At 46.1% G+C, this 17803-nt stretch overlaps 1 protein-coding gene across 30 annotated transcripts in view; it reads left to right on the top strand.

Moving 5' to 3' along the window:
* Window positions 1–17803, top strand: part of Tsbp1 (testis expressed basic protein 1) — a 77791-nt gene that overhangs the window by 38272 nt on the left and 21716 nt on the right. For 19 of the 30 annotated variants that reach the window (XM_076558294.1, XM_076558292.1, XM_076558298.1 and 16 more), the window contains 8 exons: window positions 1465–1485; window positions 9997–10017; window positions 12462–12497; window positions 12993–13013; window positions 14146–14166; window positions 14596–14616; window positions 15217–15237; window positions 15822–15842. In XM_076558294.1, the coding sequence (XP_076414409.1) occupies window positions 1465–1485; window positions 9997–10017; window positions 12462–12497; window positions 12993–13013; window positions 14146–14166; window positions 14596–14616; window positions 15217–15237; window positions 15822–15842 (183 nt within the window). The remainder of the gene's footprint in view (window positions 1–1464; window positions 1486–9996; window positions 10018–12461; window positions 12498–12992; window positions 13014–14145; window positions 14167–14595; window positions 14617–15216; window positions 15238–15821; window positions 15843–17803) is intronic. The other 11 variants (XM_076558305.1, XM_076558303.1, XM_076558300.1 and 8 more) reach the window with 2 other exon arrangements.

Here is a 17803-nt window from a genome sequence, read left to right as displayed (position 1 = left end):
ACCATTGTGAGCAGGGTGCAGGGAGTTGGCTGTGAGGAAAGACAGGCTAGCTCACAGATTCTACAGATGAGCAAACAGAAGCTGACAGGGAGCTCTGAACTGGCTTGTGGGTACACAGCTCTAAAGGGGCTGAACTCACATTCTGAACCATGGGTTTTCATTCCTAGTCAGGGCTAGTCTGGTGACCCCAGGACTCTGGGACATGACTACTTATTTCTGTCCACAGTGAACTTTCAAAAGGAAAAGTTGATTTCACAGAATTTACAAAATCGTGCTTACATTTTAAAATATCACTTCAGTTTTTAAATGTGGCTTGAAAACCATAAGTTGTGGCAATCTATCTCTGAAAATGATAGTACTTGCCACTGATGGGCCACACATCATTCCATGAGTAAGGCTATTCAAATTGACCCTTCCAAGCTGTTCTTAGTCCTATGTTGACTTTTATAACTGAGTCAGGGTGTCTATTGCTGTGAAGAGACACCATGACCACGGCAACTCTTATAAGAAAACATTTATTGAGGTGGCTTCCTTACAATTTCAGAGGTTCAGTCCATTATCATCATCAGCAAAGAGCCCGGTGCATGCAAGCAGACAATTGCTGAGAGTCTTTCAGTCAACAGGAAGTTGACTAAAACACTGAGGGGTATCTTCTGCATAGAAAACCTCAAATCCACCCCCACAATGACACACTTCCCCCAACCAGGACTACCCAATCCAACAAAGCCACACCTCCTAATAGTGTCAGGAAGTCAGGACAGGAACTCACACAGAGTAGGACCCTGGAGGCAGGAGCTGAGACAGAGGCCATGGAGGCTGCTGCTCACTGGATTGCTACTCAAGGCTTGCTCCTCATGGCATTCTCAGCCTGATTTCTTATAGAACCCAAGGACGACCAGCCCAGGGTTGGCACCACCCACAATGGGTGGGCCCTTCCCATCAATCACTAGTTAAATGCCTTACACCTGGACCTTAGGGAGTCATTTCTCAACTGCGGTTCTATTCCTTCAGGTCACTCTAGCTTGTGTCAAGTTGACACAGAGCAGCCAGCACAGTGAACAACAGGCAGTCCCTGGATGATTCCCCTCTGCTTCACTGGCTCTTTCTTTGGATGAATTCACTCATTTACCTGTGTCACTGATCTTTGGATAAAACGGTTATGTTCTCCATATCTGTTAGTTCTGTTCTTTCTCAAGGTGTCTGATCTTTACTCTTGTGGATTCTAGTCCCTCTCTCTCCTGCCAGTGTTCCTCAGGAAACACAGCACAGTCTGGAGCATGCCTGGAGGGTGGTGCAGAGACACCCTCTCACCACACTGCCCCACACCGATGGCAGAGAAGCGGGGCGGGGGGGGGGGTGTTTCCTGTCCTCTTTACCAACAGCCTTGCTCTAAGGCAACATCCACAGACTCTGAGTTCTCTCAGATTTGTGAAGGACTCACTGGTTTTTTTTTTCCCCTTTCAGCCCTAACCATATCCAATCCTGGTAAGTTGCTTACCTTTTCTTCACCCTTACAACTCTTAGCCCTATGCACATCACAAGGACAGTTCCCTGAACTGCCCCAGAAGCTTTCCACAAACTCCCCACGTTTCTTGGTTCACTATCTGCAGACACCCCAATACTCAGCCAACAAATAGAAAGTAAATGGAAGTTCCTTGTGGCTTACTAAGGACCATGCTCCCACAAATCACACAGATCCCCAAATCTGTGGAACAAGGACCATATTAATAAGGAGAATGGGATGAGGGGATTCAATGAGAATAGGGCATGCAGCAAGAGAGAAATGTCACATGTTTTGAGAGACTGCAAAGCTCTGTATGAGTGACAGTACCCACTTCCCAAACATGTCCCCTAGTCTTGCTGGCAGCAATGGAGCAGACGACTAATGCCCCAGCCTCTGGCTGCAACTGCATTGGTTGCAGTTGCAAGTGCATTCTCTCCAGGTTCCTTGTTTTAATAAAACACACACAGAGATAATCTGACACACATTTTTTGAGCCTAATGCCATAAGTCCTTTGCTTGCATTTATTTTCTGGAGAACAAACAACTAGGACTCCAACTTTTCCACATTCTCACTCTTTGCTTGGTCACACAGCTGGGAACTGTTTTTCAATCCCTGCTAGGTTTCTGTTCTTCCTTATCCACCATGGAGCAGTTTAAAGATTAATGGATTCTTTGGAAAGTGATAGACACACAGGTTAACTAAAGTATAGAGAATTTAAAGAGGTGTTGGTTAGCAAAAGTTTTTGTGTGCTTGAACAAAGCTATACCATCTTTCTTAAACTTAGAAACAGGCAGGAAGTGGGCTGTAGTGGAAGAGCATTGGGAGCAGGGTGCAGGGAGTTGGCTGTGAGGAAAGACAGGCTAGCTCACAGATAGTACAGATGAGCAAACAGAAGCTGACAGGGAATATTGAACTTGCTTGTGGGTACACAGCTCTAAAGGGGCTGAACTCACATTCTGAACCATGGGTTTTCACTCCTAGTCAGGGCTATTCCAGTGACCCCGGGACTCTGGGACTTGACTACTTATTTCTGTCCACAGTGAACTTTCAAAAGGAAAAGTTGATTTCACGGAATTTACAAAAGTGTGCTTACATTTTAAAATATCACTTCAGTTTTTAAATGTGGCTTGAAAACCATAAGTTGTGACAATCTATCTCTGAAAATGATAGTACTTGCCACTGATGGGCCACACATCATTCCATGAGTAAGGCTATTCAAATTGACCCTTCCAAGCTGCCCTCAGATCCTCTGTTGACTTTTATAACTGTTGAGTCAGGGTGTCTATTGCTGTGAAGAGATACCATGACCACAGCAACTCTTATAAGAAAAACATTCACTGAGGTGGCTTCCTTACAGTTTCAGAGGTTCAGTTCATTTTCATCATGACAAGGAGCATGGTGCAGGCAGCAGGAAGTTGACTAAGACACTGGGTGGCATCCTGAGCATAGAATATCTCAAAGCCCACCCCCACAGTGACACACTTCCTCCAACAAGGCCACACCTCCTAATAGTGCTGCTCCCTATGAGGTTATGAGTGTTGCTGGAGTTTTCTCCAGTCCTGCCTCGCTCACAGTCAGGACAAATCTCTCTTACTGGCCAGTCCTGCAGCAGCTTAGACCCAACCAAGTAAACACACAGAGATTTACATTGCTTACAAACTTTATGGCCACAGCAGGCTTCTTGTTATCTAGTTCTTATATCTTAAATTAACCCATATCTATTAGTCTATAAGTTGCCACGTGTCTCATGGCTTCCCGGTACCTTACATCTCACAGCGTCTCTCTGCCTCAGCCTTCTACTTCCCAGAATTCTCCTGTCCTTGTCCCGCCTATACTTCCTGCGTGGCTACTGGCCAATCAATGTTTTATTAACCAATCAGAGCAACACATTTAAAATACAGAACATCCCACAACACTTCCCCTTTTCTTTTTATCAAAAAGGAAAGTTTTAACTTTCACATAGTAAAATTACATATAACAAAACAGTTATCAAGCAACAATTACAATTACAATATCTAGTCGATTTGTTTTGGCAAAATTAAAGAAAATATTCTGCCGGGCGGTGGTGGCGCACGCCTTTAATCCCAGCACTCGGGAGGCAGAGGCAGGCGGATCTCTGTGAGTTCGAGGCCAGCCTGGGCTACCAAGTGAGTCCCAGGAAAGGCGCAAAGCTACACAGAGAAACCCTGTCTCGAAAAAAAAGAAAAAAGAAAGAAAAGAAAAGAAGAAAATATTCTATCTCTCCTATATTTGTGAGTCTAAAGTTTCATATCTAACTAAGGAAAATTGTAACTATCTAGTCTTCAACTACATCAAAGACCTTAGAAGGATAATTACCTGAGAAACAGGAGAAGGACACAATCAACTTTCTGGAGTCTTGGGAGAGTAGACAGAGACAGCTGGCAGCCTGGACAGTCATCCATAGTTCCTCTGTAAAAATGGGGCGTCCGTCTTTAGCCCACAGGCCTAGAGTCTCTCAGCCACTTCTCTCAGTGTCCTGTAGAATGTCTGGCAGTTTCCTCTGAGAAGCAGGAACCTGAAGGACCATTTTGCCAAGCAAAGTTCAGTGGGTCACCTTCCTATGGGTCCTGCATGTTCAGTCAATCAAGCAGTCCAGGCAAGAACAGTTTCTTGCCCAAATGGCTATTTTTGCCAAGGTAAAGATAAACTCCATATGGAGTGTCTTTGATGCCCATCCTCCTCTCTGAAGTAAATCGGTGCTGCCAGGAGCAGACATGTCTCACTGTCCAGAAAGTCTAAATTTAAAAACATTTTAAATGCCAAAGATCTATTCTGTAGATCTTTGAAGTATTTGAAGATTACCTATGTATCTGAAATATATCTATGTATGCCTAGAAAACTTAACATGACTATAAGTTTAACTATCATAGAAGACTAATTCATCCATTACAAATTTAAATGAGTTGTATAAACATAGTATCTTAAACAAGAGTAAAAATCCATATACAGTATAACAAAATTAACTTTAAATTTGTATCAATAAACTAAAATCCATAGCAATTTAAAACATTTTTAAGCAAGTTGCTCTTTAAAAGCAGGTTCAATAATCTACCCTTTGATTCTATCATATCTACATCATATACTCTTTTTTTTAGAAAGAGATTGCATTTATAATCAACCTGTTTTAAATAAAAATGTTGGTTTTCCTCTGTCCCACACCAGGGGGGCTCTTCTGACATGAGACACAAGAATCTCTTAACCTTTTTTTTTTTTTCTTTTTTTTTTTTTCTTTTTTTTTGCATTATGTTTGGGTTTAGAGAAGGAATGAGCCAATTCCATCTCCAAAGCCAGCTTGGTATATATGGGAATTTGGGCGTAGCTTCTCTTACTACTTCCTGCTGGAGGGGGGTGCTGTATCTTATGGGGACATAAAGAAAATTTTAGGATTATGGAGTAGTCCGTGAGGGTGTATTGTCTGAGCCAATTGCCTTGAAACAGTTCTAGATGTTGGATCATCTGGGCCATGGTGTCATCGGAGACCTTTCAGGGGGTCTTGGCTGCTCAAACCTAATGTATCTTAATCTGGAACAAATACATAGCCTCTGGCTTTCTGTGGAAACAAAAGCAGAGCCTCCTTTCCAAAGAAGCATATCCTTACATCCAAATTTTGAAGTCAAGGTACCTTTAAAATATACATATTGGCTTAACTCAACAGCTTTTACAATCAAATGTCTTTCTGCAGTTAAGAATCCCAAAGACAACACAGATTCTCTGTGTAATATCCATCTTTACATGTCTTATTTTTTATATTAATTTTACTGTCTCTTTAAAGACTTGATTTTTTAAAACTATGTATTTCTTTATATAACTGCATGCATTCCTTTTTCTCTCTCTTCCAAGCCTACATACATTTTTACACACATTGTAAACCATTTAAAGTCTTGCTCCTTCTGAATCTGCCTTATTGTGAACCTATTGAAACTGCATTACTAGGGCTCAAATAGCAGCTTTGGCTGCTGGCTCCACTCACCTCAGCTTCCCAACATGGCGGTGGTACATTTACCGCCAGCTCTGGGAACCATCAACTCTTAGAAACAGTGGTTCTATGCTTCTATCAAAGGAGTGTGTAGCCCAGAAACCTCTTTTTTTTTTTTAACTAGCAAAAACTATATCCAACACACAGCATAGTGCGCAGCTTGGAGACACCTCTGTGTAACATGGGGTAGGTCAAGCCTGCACACACACCACGAACCCACCATAGAGTAGCTCAAACATGCAGGCTGTTGCTAACTTGAGAGAGACAACTAGGAAGCTGTTTTTAGCTCCGCTTTAGAATCTTTTTTCTCAGGTTTTGGGTGGAAACTCTTGCCAACCCGTTGGGCACCATTTGTTGCTGGAGTTTTCTCCAGTCCTGCCTGGCCCACAGTCAGGACAAATCTCTCTCACCCGCCAGTCCTGCAGCCACTTAGACCCAACCAAGTAAACACAGACTTATATTGCTTGCAAACTGTATGGCCGCAGCAGGCTTCTTGTTAACTAGTTCTTATATCTTAAATTAATCCATATCTATTAGTCTATAAGTTGCCACGTGTCTCATGGCTTCCCAGTACCTTACATCTCACAGCGTCTCTCTGCCTCAGCCTTCCACTTCCCAGAATTCTCCTGTCCTTGTCCCACCTATACTTCCTGCGTGGCTACTGGCCAATCAATGTTTTATTTATTAACCAATCAGAGCAACACATTTAACATACAGAACATTCCACAACATATGGGGGCTATTTACTTTCAAATTACCACAATAATGAAGATAGATTTATTTAGCTTTGCTTCATTTTTATGTAAGTCAGTCATGTAAAGGATAATTTATTTTTTAAAGCAAAAAATAATATTCAAACTGCTGCTCATCTGACTCTAAGGCAGTTAATGGATCTAGTCGATTTATTTATTAAATCATTCTTTGAAGGATAATTTCTTATAGGAACAACCTAGATCTTTTCTTATTTAAATATTTGAAATAATAAACTCTGAACTTCAGTGTGTCCTTCCACCTCTCCGTGGACAAGCTGGCCCCTGAAGCCCTTGCACGGGGAAGTGTTAACGGCACCGTGAGTTGTCACTGCTGCGGCTAATGTGGCACAGGCTGGGTTTTTCAGGACGCTGGACCCACCCCTTACACTGTAGGAACTCAGTGTCTTGTGGATTTACTTCCTACTCCGAACTGGGCACTGCAAAGTGAGTCCAGTGCTGATTTCTAGATTATGTAAAATTCTATCGTAATGATGAATTAGCTGAAGTCTAGAGAGTTAGAAACACGGACAGAAGAAGCAAACAGGAGGATGTATCAAACAGCAGGTGCCAGCCTGTGTCTACTCTCATGAGCCTCCTGGGGTTTGCATATGTAAATGATTAATTAGCTCATTCCCTTTCCCTTATGGACATGTCATTTTACAGCTCTGACCATAATAACCATAAATATTCTTGCTAACTTGAAAAGGAGGTGAATTTTCCAAGCTGGTAGGAAAAGAAAAAGTAGGAGAAAATTACAGAACACTGGACATGGAACATGTAATGTTTGAAAGTCACGTGATGTACTAATGTGTCTGATGTGCGAGCAAGCCAGCCTCAGCCCCTGTGTAAAGAATGCAGGTCCTAACCAAGTAAGACAAAAAATAAACCTGCACACAAATACACTTTGACTTGTTCAGACTGGAGACCAGAACTTCGGAGAGAGTCGATTAGGGCGGTACAGAGGAGGAGCTGAAGATGGAGGTGTGGAGCAACAAGAAGACGTCAGCGCTTTGAAAGGAGACCTGAACTGACACCAGCCTGGCGAAACGGGCGGCAAGGAGAGGACCGTGGGAAGAACAGCCCTCCCCAGCAAAGAGGAGAGTGGCAAGGCAACTGACTGCAAGACCAGCAGCTGCTGCCGAAGGAGAGCGGGGTTGGCTGGACCACAGAAAGCCTCTGAGACCAAAGCAGCGGACAGCAGTCCTGAACACTGTGGTCTGCGCCTGGGAAGGTTCAGCTAGGGAAGGACAACGCGCTCTGAAAGACCTCTGTCGGGTGTGAAACAGCTGAGATGGCCACGCACTGCATGTGGGGAAGTCACGGCTCGCGTTCTCCACAGACCACAGGGGCTTCTAAAGAAGGGACTTGTTTAGGGAGCATTCCGGATCAAGGAAGACATTTCTCTACAGCTGTGGGTGTGGAAATTTTAAACGGCCAACACCCAGTGGGCTACAAAAGGCATGGTGGGTTTGGGGGTCTTTTTTCTTAATTCATGAGTACAAAGTGTACTTATTTATAGTATACAGCATGGTATTTTTGTATATGCATTTATTATACAATGTCTACAGCACAACAATTAATATATAGTCAGATGCTCCAGAGTTAACATTTAAAATAGAGTCTTGGACATGATGGGAAGAGGTGCGGAGATGACCAGCCACACTGGTGGAGACCCATGAACTGTGGACTAATGGCTGTGGAGCCCCCATGAGACTAGGCTAGACCCTCTGGATATGGGAGACAGCTGTTTAGCTCGAACTGTTTGGGGACACCCAGGCAGGGGGATTGGGATCCATCCCTAGTGCATGGGCAGGCTTTTGGAAGCCCGGTGACTGCGGTGTGGCACCTTGGGCAGCCTTAGTGCAGCGGGGAGGGCCTTGGACCTGCCTCAGCTCAGTGTGCCAGGCTTGATTTGGAGGTTGTAGGGATCAGGGGTGGCTTAGAAGGGAGAGCTGGGGGGTGGGAGGAGGGAGGAGGTGGGATCTGTGGGTGGTATGTAGGGTGAGTAGAAAATTTCTTAATTAAAAAAAATATTGATAGATAGATATAAAATAATAAATAAATAAATATAAATAAATAAATAAATAAATAAATAAATAAATAAATAAATAAATAGTCTCAGAAAGCCGGGAGGTGGTGGCACACACCTTTAATCCCAGCACTTGGGAGGAAGAGGCAGGCGGATCTCTGTGAGTTCGATGCCAGCCTGGTCTACAAAGTGAGTTCCAGGAAAGGCACAAAGCTACACAGAGAACCCCTGTCTTAAGAAACAAAAAAATAAAAATAAAATAAAATAGAGTCTCTGCAACTTTTGAATATATATTACTAATTGCAATATACAATGCTCTAAAATCCCAGTGCTCATTTCTTGCTGCAAGCCACAAGGATATATTATAGATTTGGCTTTATATAATAAGGCTATACCTAAAAAAGTCAAGGAATTTTTCTAGATGGAAGCCACATATCAGGGAATGTTTGGTGTTATACAGTTTTTAATATATCCACTGTCTTTTGCTATGAATTTCTTGTGCACTCATATACTACTAGGCCTTAACAGCAAACAGTATAAGCTTCTCAGATCTACTGCTGATCTGAACTAGGTAACACCTCCTACAGAGCCTAGGAGACAGGCAGACTGTAGATGCATAGCTTTGTTTCTTGTGCAAATGAAGCTCAAGCCATCCCTTTCCTTCAGGACTAGTGGCATTGCAGACCTATTGACTCAGGACAAAAGGATTTTTTACATAACCAAGTGCAGTAAAGACTGGAGCAGAATTCCTGGTCCCGGCAGAGTCAGGTAGAGCTTTTGTAGAGAGTAGGGATTAGGTCAGATCAGGAGAAGAAAAAGGAAAGATGGAGGACAGAGGAGTGGAGGATTAGGATGAGTTTGAGAGTGTAAGAGCTTAGTTATTAGTGCTGTGAGAGGACAGGAAAAGAAGGGACAGAGTGTGAGTTCAGAGCTAAAGCCATGTAGATAGAATTTTGTCTTAAAGTAAGAAGGGGGATGGACAGAAGAGCACAGTGTACGCAGACCTCAGATAACCCCATGCCAGCCCTAGCGTCTTCCCCAGGACACTGGGTTTCTCAGGGCAGGCCCCTGGGAAGATTCTGATAATTTCCCCTGTTTTCTGATCATCGAATGACACAGGGCTGCCTGTCTGTCAAAAGAAGTTGGTGATGAGACACTGTAGCAGTGCAGGGGACGTCCCCAGTATGAATTCAGGCACCATGTGTTTTAAGAGCACAAGTTTCAGAGAGCAGGGGGCTTCAGGGGCATCAGAGTAGGGTTAGACCCACACTGGCCAACAGGCTTACGACAAAGAGCACCCTCGGGCAGCAGGTACATTCCATGAGGATATGGCCCCTGTCACTGTTAACCACAAAGCAAAGTGCAATTGGCCAAAGTACTCAGCTAAAGGGTGTGTGCATCCCTGAGGCTCCAGAGTGTGGATCTGAGGAGGTATGAGGTCTTCCCTAGGGCATGGCCACAGACCACCACCTGACTGTGGTACACTAGGGAAGGAACCTCAGATCTGTGTGCTTGAGAACTTAGTTCTGATTTGAAAAGTCTGAAGCCCGCACAGTGACCAAGCAGAGAGGGACGGTGCTGTGCCTCCCGGGCAGTGCAGGGCCTCACGCATCCCGGGTGCAGCTCCTGAAAATGGTCTCGGGACATAACTGGGTACAGTGTGCGAACCATGGTCTCTACACTAACTTGATTCTTGTTTTTTACTGTTCTTCAGCTTTATGCCAAGGACCAGGAAGTAAGTTTTTCTTACATTTTCAGTATCTAATGTCATCAGACTCCCACATAGACAGAGGACTGCTCCCCTTCTTCTCTGTGTTCTGATAACGCAGGGTGACTGGACTTGGAGCCGGTGATTCTGTAGCTTGCCTTCACTGACCATGTTAGCTGCATTGAGCCCACCTTGACCACACATTCCTCAGCTCCATCAGCCCATTCTCTTCTGTGTCTTTACACTCTCCTCCCTTCAGACCCCCTCCTTAAGCTGTGACACTGTGACACAGATGAGTCTTCCTCCCTCCGACTGCCACCCCGCCTAACCACAGCGCCCCCCCCCCCGCCCCCCCCCTCGGGCAGCCCACACTCTTCTTGCTGGCTGTGGGCTGTGGAGCTTAGGGAAAAGCTATTGCTCATGTCCTACGTAAACTGAGGGTCATGAGACAGGACCTGCTCACAAACACGTTTAAATCGTGTCTGCTTGTTGACTGAAGTCTTCTTGGGATAGGGGCTGTTGCCAGGCTGCCTAGCGCTGCCTCCCCCTCCTGCCGGCATCCTGCTCACATCAGACACATCAGTAGTTGTGCGAGCACAGGCAGGTGACTCAGTCTGTCCCAACAATGCAAATCAATTACTTAAGTAATTACAACAACCAGGGTTTTTTAAATTTATTTATTTATTATATATACAGAAAAAGGTGCCAGATCTCCTTACCAATGGCTGTGAGCCACCATGTGGTTGCTGGGAATTGAACTCAGGACCTCTGGAAGAACAGTCAGTGCTATTAACCTCTGAGCCATCTCTCCAGCCCACAACAACCAGTTTTAAGTTTCTCAAAAGTGAGGAAGACTGAGGTGGTAAAGTCTAAAAAAGTCTCCCGGGTCAGATTTCAGCAAAACAAACACGTTTTCTAAATAAAGGAAAGATGAAGAGAAGGAAGAAATTTTTTAAGTAAGGAAATCAGGGATAAATTTAAAAAATAAATAATCCCAATTAGAGAGTTTGGGTTTTTTCCCCAGACCTATACATGCTTCAGATAATTTTCCACTCTGAAAATTACTCATCTGGATTCATATTAAATCCATTTTCCTAGTGGTAAAATCATTCCATCTTGCCCAAATGTACATCACGTTATTTGAAAAACCCTCCTACCCCTAACCTCATCCCCAATGCACCACAGCCTCAGTGCCCTGTAGCCAGATGAGTTTATTATCTCAGGTGTCAAACTCAATCAAACCAATTGACACCTATTCTTAAACCAGTGAAAAGGCCTCATTGGCCCTCCCTCCCCAGGCCACAGGCCTCTGGGGCTAGCCCCACCACACTGCTGTGGAAGGCCATGGGCTTCCTGCCTTCCATCCAGCCTCACAGGAACTCCTGAATGAGCCACTGCCAAGCCAGTCCATCTGCAAGGGTATTTTGTTTGGTCACCATATTAATTTTAATTATTAAGCTCAAATATTTTTAGATAGATGGACTTTTCGAGTCGGCAACACCCCTATGATGGCTCATCCTGGCAGAGCCGCAGTCCTGAGACTGTGTGTGTGCACAGAAACTTCAAGTGTGCCTTCTTGTGTGTGTGCATGTGGGTACTTGTGCATGTGCACACATGCGTGCCCATGTGTGTGCCTGTACATGTGCCCCTGAAGACACCCAAGGGCACTGATCATCAAGCAGCAGAGTGGCCAGCAGGCTATCTACCTAGGATGAACGCTTAGCACAAACTGCAGAACAGATTCCGTTCCCATTTGGAGGAATCTCCACAGAAACTGCCCTGGATCCCAAGTACACTTTCTTTAGGGTTTGCCAGGGCACTTGAGCCTGGCGCTTCCCTGCGTCCACACTGACGGCCCACAGACTCGAGTCTTCTCTGTCCCTCTGTGCCTCCACACCGTGTTCCCAGCAGAATTTCCTCTTTTCCCATTTGTTTTTATTCTGGATTTTCCCCCACTGGGGTCTCAAAGCAGTACTAAGACATGAGGAGCACAGTTTCCACTCTAAACATGAGGAAGCCAGGCACAGCAGATTGATGTGCCCAGCACCAGAGCACTGAAAGTCACAAAGCTGACACTCGGGTCTGTGACCTCAAGACTCTGCACCACACATCTGAAGGGAACAGTCACCTGCCTTCTGTGGTCCAAATTGTAAGACCATTCTGTCCTTTCTGCAATGTTTTTGTGAACTTTTAAAGAATTTCATACCGTGTATCTTGACCATAGTCACCACCACCTGCTTCTTCCCAGACCCGCCCCTCCCCGACCACGCCCTCTCTTGAGGAGACTGTCTCTTGAAGTTGTGTTGGTCATCCTGCCCCGATGGTCTTTCCATCCCTTTGTCAGAGATGTTCTCTAAGTACAGGGGTTGTGCCATAAATGTATTAATTGGGGGTAAGCACCTAAAATGCAGTTGATTTCTGCATTTTTATCACTTGTGGCTTTCAGTAATGATCTCAATTTCTGTTTACAGACAAAGCAAAAGGCAGCAAGTCCCGAGATAATCTGGGTAAATTTCTCTGATCTGTAATCCCATTCTTGGGTCTTCTGTGCAACGCCTGCTCTGGGGGAGCTTGCAAAGGGTGGGAGCAGACACAGACGCAGGAAGCCCTGCTGCTGGCCTCTTCCTGTCTGCTCCTCCTTCAAGACCCTCTGAGTGACGGTCCCGCTGCTCTGCGCAACACAGTGAACATTCTGCTAACAAAATCCGAGTTCATTCACTTAAAAGTGCAAGAAAAATTGAGGGGCCAGAGGAAGCACTTCATCAAAAATTTGCAGGAAGACGTGGTGAAAAGCAGGAGGGGAGGCCCTGACGAGGGCAACTGGCTTTAGTGAGAGGGTGGCCTCTGTCTCCTAGACAGCAAAAGGAAATGCAGGCTGGCTTCCTGGCATCCTCCTATGTGAATCTGGCCTTAGCGAATGCTTGACCTGAAACCCCCCAAAACAAATGTCCGTAAGTTATGCTCCTTCCAAGTTTAATTTTATGTTTTTTGGGTTTTTTTAGCAGGCAACGCAGGACACATCAGTAAGTTCCTCTCTGCGCTTTGATCCTCATTCGCTGCACCTTGCTTCGCAGAATAATTACAACGTTCAGAGTCGTGGAATCTCTACTTCTTCCTGCAAACACTGTCTCTCCTTTCCTTTCCTCCTCCTCTGTCCTTGAGACACTGGACACCCCTTGGAGATGGGATTACAGAACCTAAACCTGCTCAGGAACAGGCACAGCTGAGTGAAAAGTAGGAATGTCCCTCCATTTGAAAAATCTCGTGGCACTCACGGGAGAAGGCTAACGTGGTCTCCTCCTCAGTAACACGGGAGAAGGCTTCGGTGGCATTCAGTGAGTCCCACCTGCAGACGGAGGGTCCCCACACCAACAGTGATGTTTCTAGAATGAGTGGAGTGTGCCTATGAGCACAAGTCTAGAAGAGGAGCCTACAGACTATTGTGGATGGTACTCTAACAGCACATCTGTCAGGAGCCAGCGGATGCAGGGCGAAAGATGTGAGTGACTTAGGAAGGAAATAAAACCCGCATGTGGTTGGCCCAAATTGAGTCAGCTTTCCATCCCTGTGGAGTTTCCGCACAGTAGCAGCTGTAAAGGGACTACTGACAAGAAAGGTGAACCTCCCTAGGACTCAGTGTGTTAACACATCTGCCCACGATTTCTGAGGCGGATCAGACCTTGAATAGGTTAATCCCGAAGGAAAGAGAAAAAAAGAATGTCAGAGTCAGGGCTCATGAGTCACACCCTGCATAAGGAGGTTATTTTGCAGAGGACAGGAGTCTAGGGTCCTAATCCCTTTACCCACAATCCCTACCTAGAATGTCTTCAATCTGTCATATTCCTCTGTGACAAGCCTGGTCTGGTGAACAAGGCCCTAACTCATCGCAAAGGTAGGAACTCCATGGTCTCCTTGAGAAGACGAGGCCATTGACTCCAGCTGACCAGTCCCAGCTGGGCAGCGGAAAGGAAGGCATGGCCACGTCAACAGCACGCTGCCCAGGGGAGGGTGCTGACCTCGGCTAGTGCTGCCCAGTGAAGTGGAACTTCACTGTTAGTGTCTCTTTCCAATTCTTTCCCAGAAAGATTTTTATGTAAACCGTTTTCCTCCGCTAAAGAACTAACTGACTTCTTTTTGTTTTTTCCAATATTTTAGCTGGAACCATCGGACCTATCAGTGAGTTCCTTTTTATCTCTTTGTCCTTCTATGGGACCCTCCCCTCTCAGTACCCCACCTGTCTCAACTCCCATGCCGGAAGAATTTCCCACGCATTTTCCTGATTGCTTTCAAAGTTCATGCCACCTCCCGATGTCCAAGACCTGAAACAAAGTGCCCTGAAAAATCACTGAGTTTAAGAAAAGGGAAAGTTAAACCATTCTTACATTTTTCTTTTGTTGGGTTTTTTTTTAATGTTTTTATTTAAGATGGGTCCTGAATACCTTGCTCTGATAGGAACTTTTGAGATTCTCTGCTAAATTGCTTGCCATCTTTGTGTTAGCCATTGTCCCTATGGTTGAGCTGTTCCATGATTTCTTGGGGAAATATTGGTGGCATGCACACTCTGCAACTGTCAGCCACATTGACATTCCCTTGTTCACATTGCAGTGCAATTCTCCGCGCCGATCCGTGAGTATCTGCCGCCCTTTCGATAGCAGACCTGCAGGGGTGGGGTGGACCTGCAGGGATGGGGTGGACCTGCAGGGGTGGGGGTGGACCTGCAGGGGTGGGGTGGACCTGCAGGGGTGGGGGTGGACCTGCAGGGGTGGGGGTGGACCTGCAGGGGTGGGGGTGGACCTACAGGGGTGGGGTGGACCTGCAGGGGTGGGGTGGACCTGCCCCATTCCTTGGTGCTGTGTTTCCTGGGCATCTCATTACAGTTTCCAAAGGGGCCGTGCGTGAATTGCAATGACCTCAAATCCCACGTGCTAACTTAATAAAAAACAAAATAAGGGCCTCCAGGGGGCAGTGTAATCACCCTAAAGAATGGGAGGGTATACTTCTCAAACCATAAGTCTCTGGGGAAATGGAAGAAGACAAACCTACATGGAATGAGTCTTTCTCGGTTGCCTAAGGCTGAACCACCACAAAACAAAAAGAAGCCTCCACTCTTGCAGGTCCCATAGGCTCCATCCGTGATAGTTCTGCTAGAATGAAAGCTGAGAGGCGGGTACGCAGGTATTTCCTTCACGCCAATTAATGGTCTCTATCTTCCTCCCCTCTCTCCAGCTGGAGCTACAGGACCTATCAGTAAGTTTATTGTCCGATTATCCTCGGTGGTGATTACTCTTTTTCTGCAGTAGCTAACGGTTCTTTTCCTGCTTTCTATGGTGGAGTTCCAAAGGTCCGGAAGTGTCACTTTCCTGGCCTTTTTGGTTCCCCCCCCCCAATGGCATTTCAGTGAGTCATCTGTGAGGTGTGAATACACATTTCACTGACAAGCATGAAATAGAAGATGGACCCTTGTAGAAAGTTTCCAGGGGTGTACCAGCATCCCAAAGGGGCTTCTAACAACAGCATGAGGGAGGCCAGTGGGAGCGGAAGAAAACAGTTCCAGCAGGCAGGGATTTTCTAGTCCTCCAGAAGGGTTTAAATGGAACCTCTGCCAACCACATCTCGGGGAGCCCTCGGGCAAAGGGCTTTTCTCTGCCTGAGCTTGCTCTAGCACTTACACTTACACACTCATGGCAAGAGAGTCAGCTTGCTGCAGCCTCCCTCAGATACACAGTTCAGTCCTCACCAGAGAAAGGATGGAGATGAGAGCATTGGTATCCAGAGCCCAGAGTCACCTACTAATTCCCCCTTCTTATTTCCTTCTTTTCTGTTTCTTCCAGGGCTGTCTCAGAGAACCATCGGTAAGTCACCTCAGTATCCATTGCATGTTTGGACCCTGGAGATACTTAGGCTTATAGTCTGGTTCGTGTCCATTACATCTACCCACAGACTCAAACACCGAGCGCTGCCGCTGCTTGATTATCCCTCCCAGAACTCCTATAGGGGGCGTTAAACCAGGCTCAAGAGTGGAAAGATAGTAACTGTGGAAGTGGAACCCGCGAGCCTGGGGTGTCCCCTCCTGGCCCGCTTGTCACAGTCAGCCCTTTAGAGCCTGCCCACAACAAAGATTTTCACTACAGCATGGAGACCTCCCCTCCATGCAGTTGTTTGTCTTGTAAACGACGTAAACATCATTTCCTCTGACTTCTAATCTTTCTGAGGACTTTTCTCCAGTCGGTTCCGCTGTCACCAACTTCCAAGGCAGCTGTCACTGCCTGATATACGTTTTCCCTCAGAAACAGTACAAGTAACAGCTAGGTGCCAAGATAAAATTGTCCATTGTTAGAGCTTTATAAATTGAGTCCTAGCCACACGTAAACTTTTTTTCCATGATATGTTTTATAGTCTTACTAACAAAAATTAAGATTTTTTTTTTTTAAATTCTGCAACTAAATAAATATGACGTGAGGCTGGCTCCTCTAGATTCATGTGATCAACCAAATGAGCCATCGCCGGCTGACTCTGAAAAGTCTCGGTACCATTTACATTATTTACTGGGGCCTAGCAATGATGACTAATGAAGAGTGAGGCAGGCGTCACACTGTCCTTAATAAGGTGGGGGCTCAGGTTCTTTTTTTAAGTGCATTGGTGTCTTCCTGCATGTATGTCTGTGTGAGGGTGTCGGATTCCCTGGAACTGGAGCCACAGACAGTTGTGAGCTGCCATGTGGGTGCTGGGAATTGAACCCAGGTCCTCTGGGAGAGCAGTCAATGCTCTGAACCACTGAGCCATCTCTCCAGCCCAAAGACTCAAGTCTTATTGACTCTGAGTCCTTCTGCTACCATCTTTGGGTGTTAGAAGTGGCTTATGGAACGTGCTGGGTTCAGGAGAGAAGGGGCCACGGGAAGACAAAGGTGAAACAGCAAAGCAGAAGAGGATGAAGATGACAGAGAGAGAGAAAAGAGAAAACGGAGAAATGGAAGAGAAAAGGGGAAGAAGAGTAAGAGATGCAGGAGGCAGAGACTCAATATGGCTGAGACAGGGCAGAAAAGGACAGCTGCACAGGATGGCACCGGATGGCACCGGATGGCACCAGATGGCACCGGATGGCACCGGATGGCAGTGGGGGAAACTGAAGAAAGAGAAAAAATGTGAAATTATCATGTACCCACGGAGTTGGTGGCTGACATTAAGTTTGCAGGTATTCCAGGAGCTCTATCCCAAAACAAGGGTGTGCACACACACACACACACACACACACACACACACACACACACACACACACAGTGGTGGGGGGAGAGAAATTGCTAAATTATGTTGCAAAACACTGAAAATTCTAGCTTGTCTGCTGCTCGTCGCCCAGGGTACCCAGATCCGGGAAGCCACCTTCAGATGGTGGGTCAACCGCAGACACTTTGCATCATGAGCACCGTGGCATGCGGTGTGGTGGAAGAGAAAGAGGCTGCATCCCTGTGGGGGTCCTTTGGATTGACCCAACCGCACCCACGCGGGATTACCATGGCCATCTGATGCCGGCTGATCGGTGTGACCTCAGCAGGAGAGGCTGTCAGCCAGCAGCCAAGCCCCTTCTTGAGAGGTGTCCTCGCTGTGGTCTCCACAAGGCTCAAAAGCCGTCTGGGCACCATCCTCTTCGATGTTCCAACAAAGCTGCCCTGCCCTGGCAAATGCCCCCACAGAACTCCTCCGAAGCCCTGTGCACACCGTCTACAGGAGTCCTGACAGCAGCATGCCCGCAGCTTGTGCAGGAATGACCGCCGTTCCCCTTCTGGACACGTCACCCACTAGGGCTCGTTCCTGTGTA

The sequence above is a fragment of the Peromyscus maniculatus genome, chromosome 21 (genome assembly GCF_049852395.1).
Source record: "Peromyscus maniculatus bairdii isolate BWxNUB_F1_BW_parent chromosome 21, HU_Pman_BW_mat_3.1, whole genome shotgun sequence".
Taxonomy (NCBI): domain Eukaryota; kingdom Metazoa; phylum Chordata; class Mammalia; order Rodentia; family Cricetidae; genus Peromyscus; species Peromyscus maniculatus.
The sequence above is the reverse complement of the archived record's forward strand: the minus strand, read 5'-3'. Positions and strand labels throughout refer to the sequence as shown.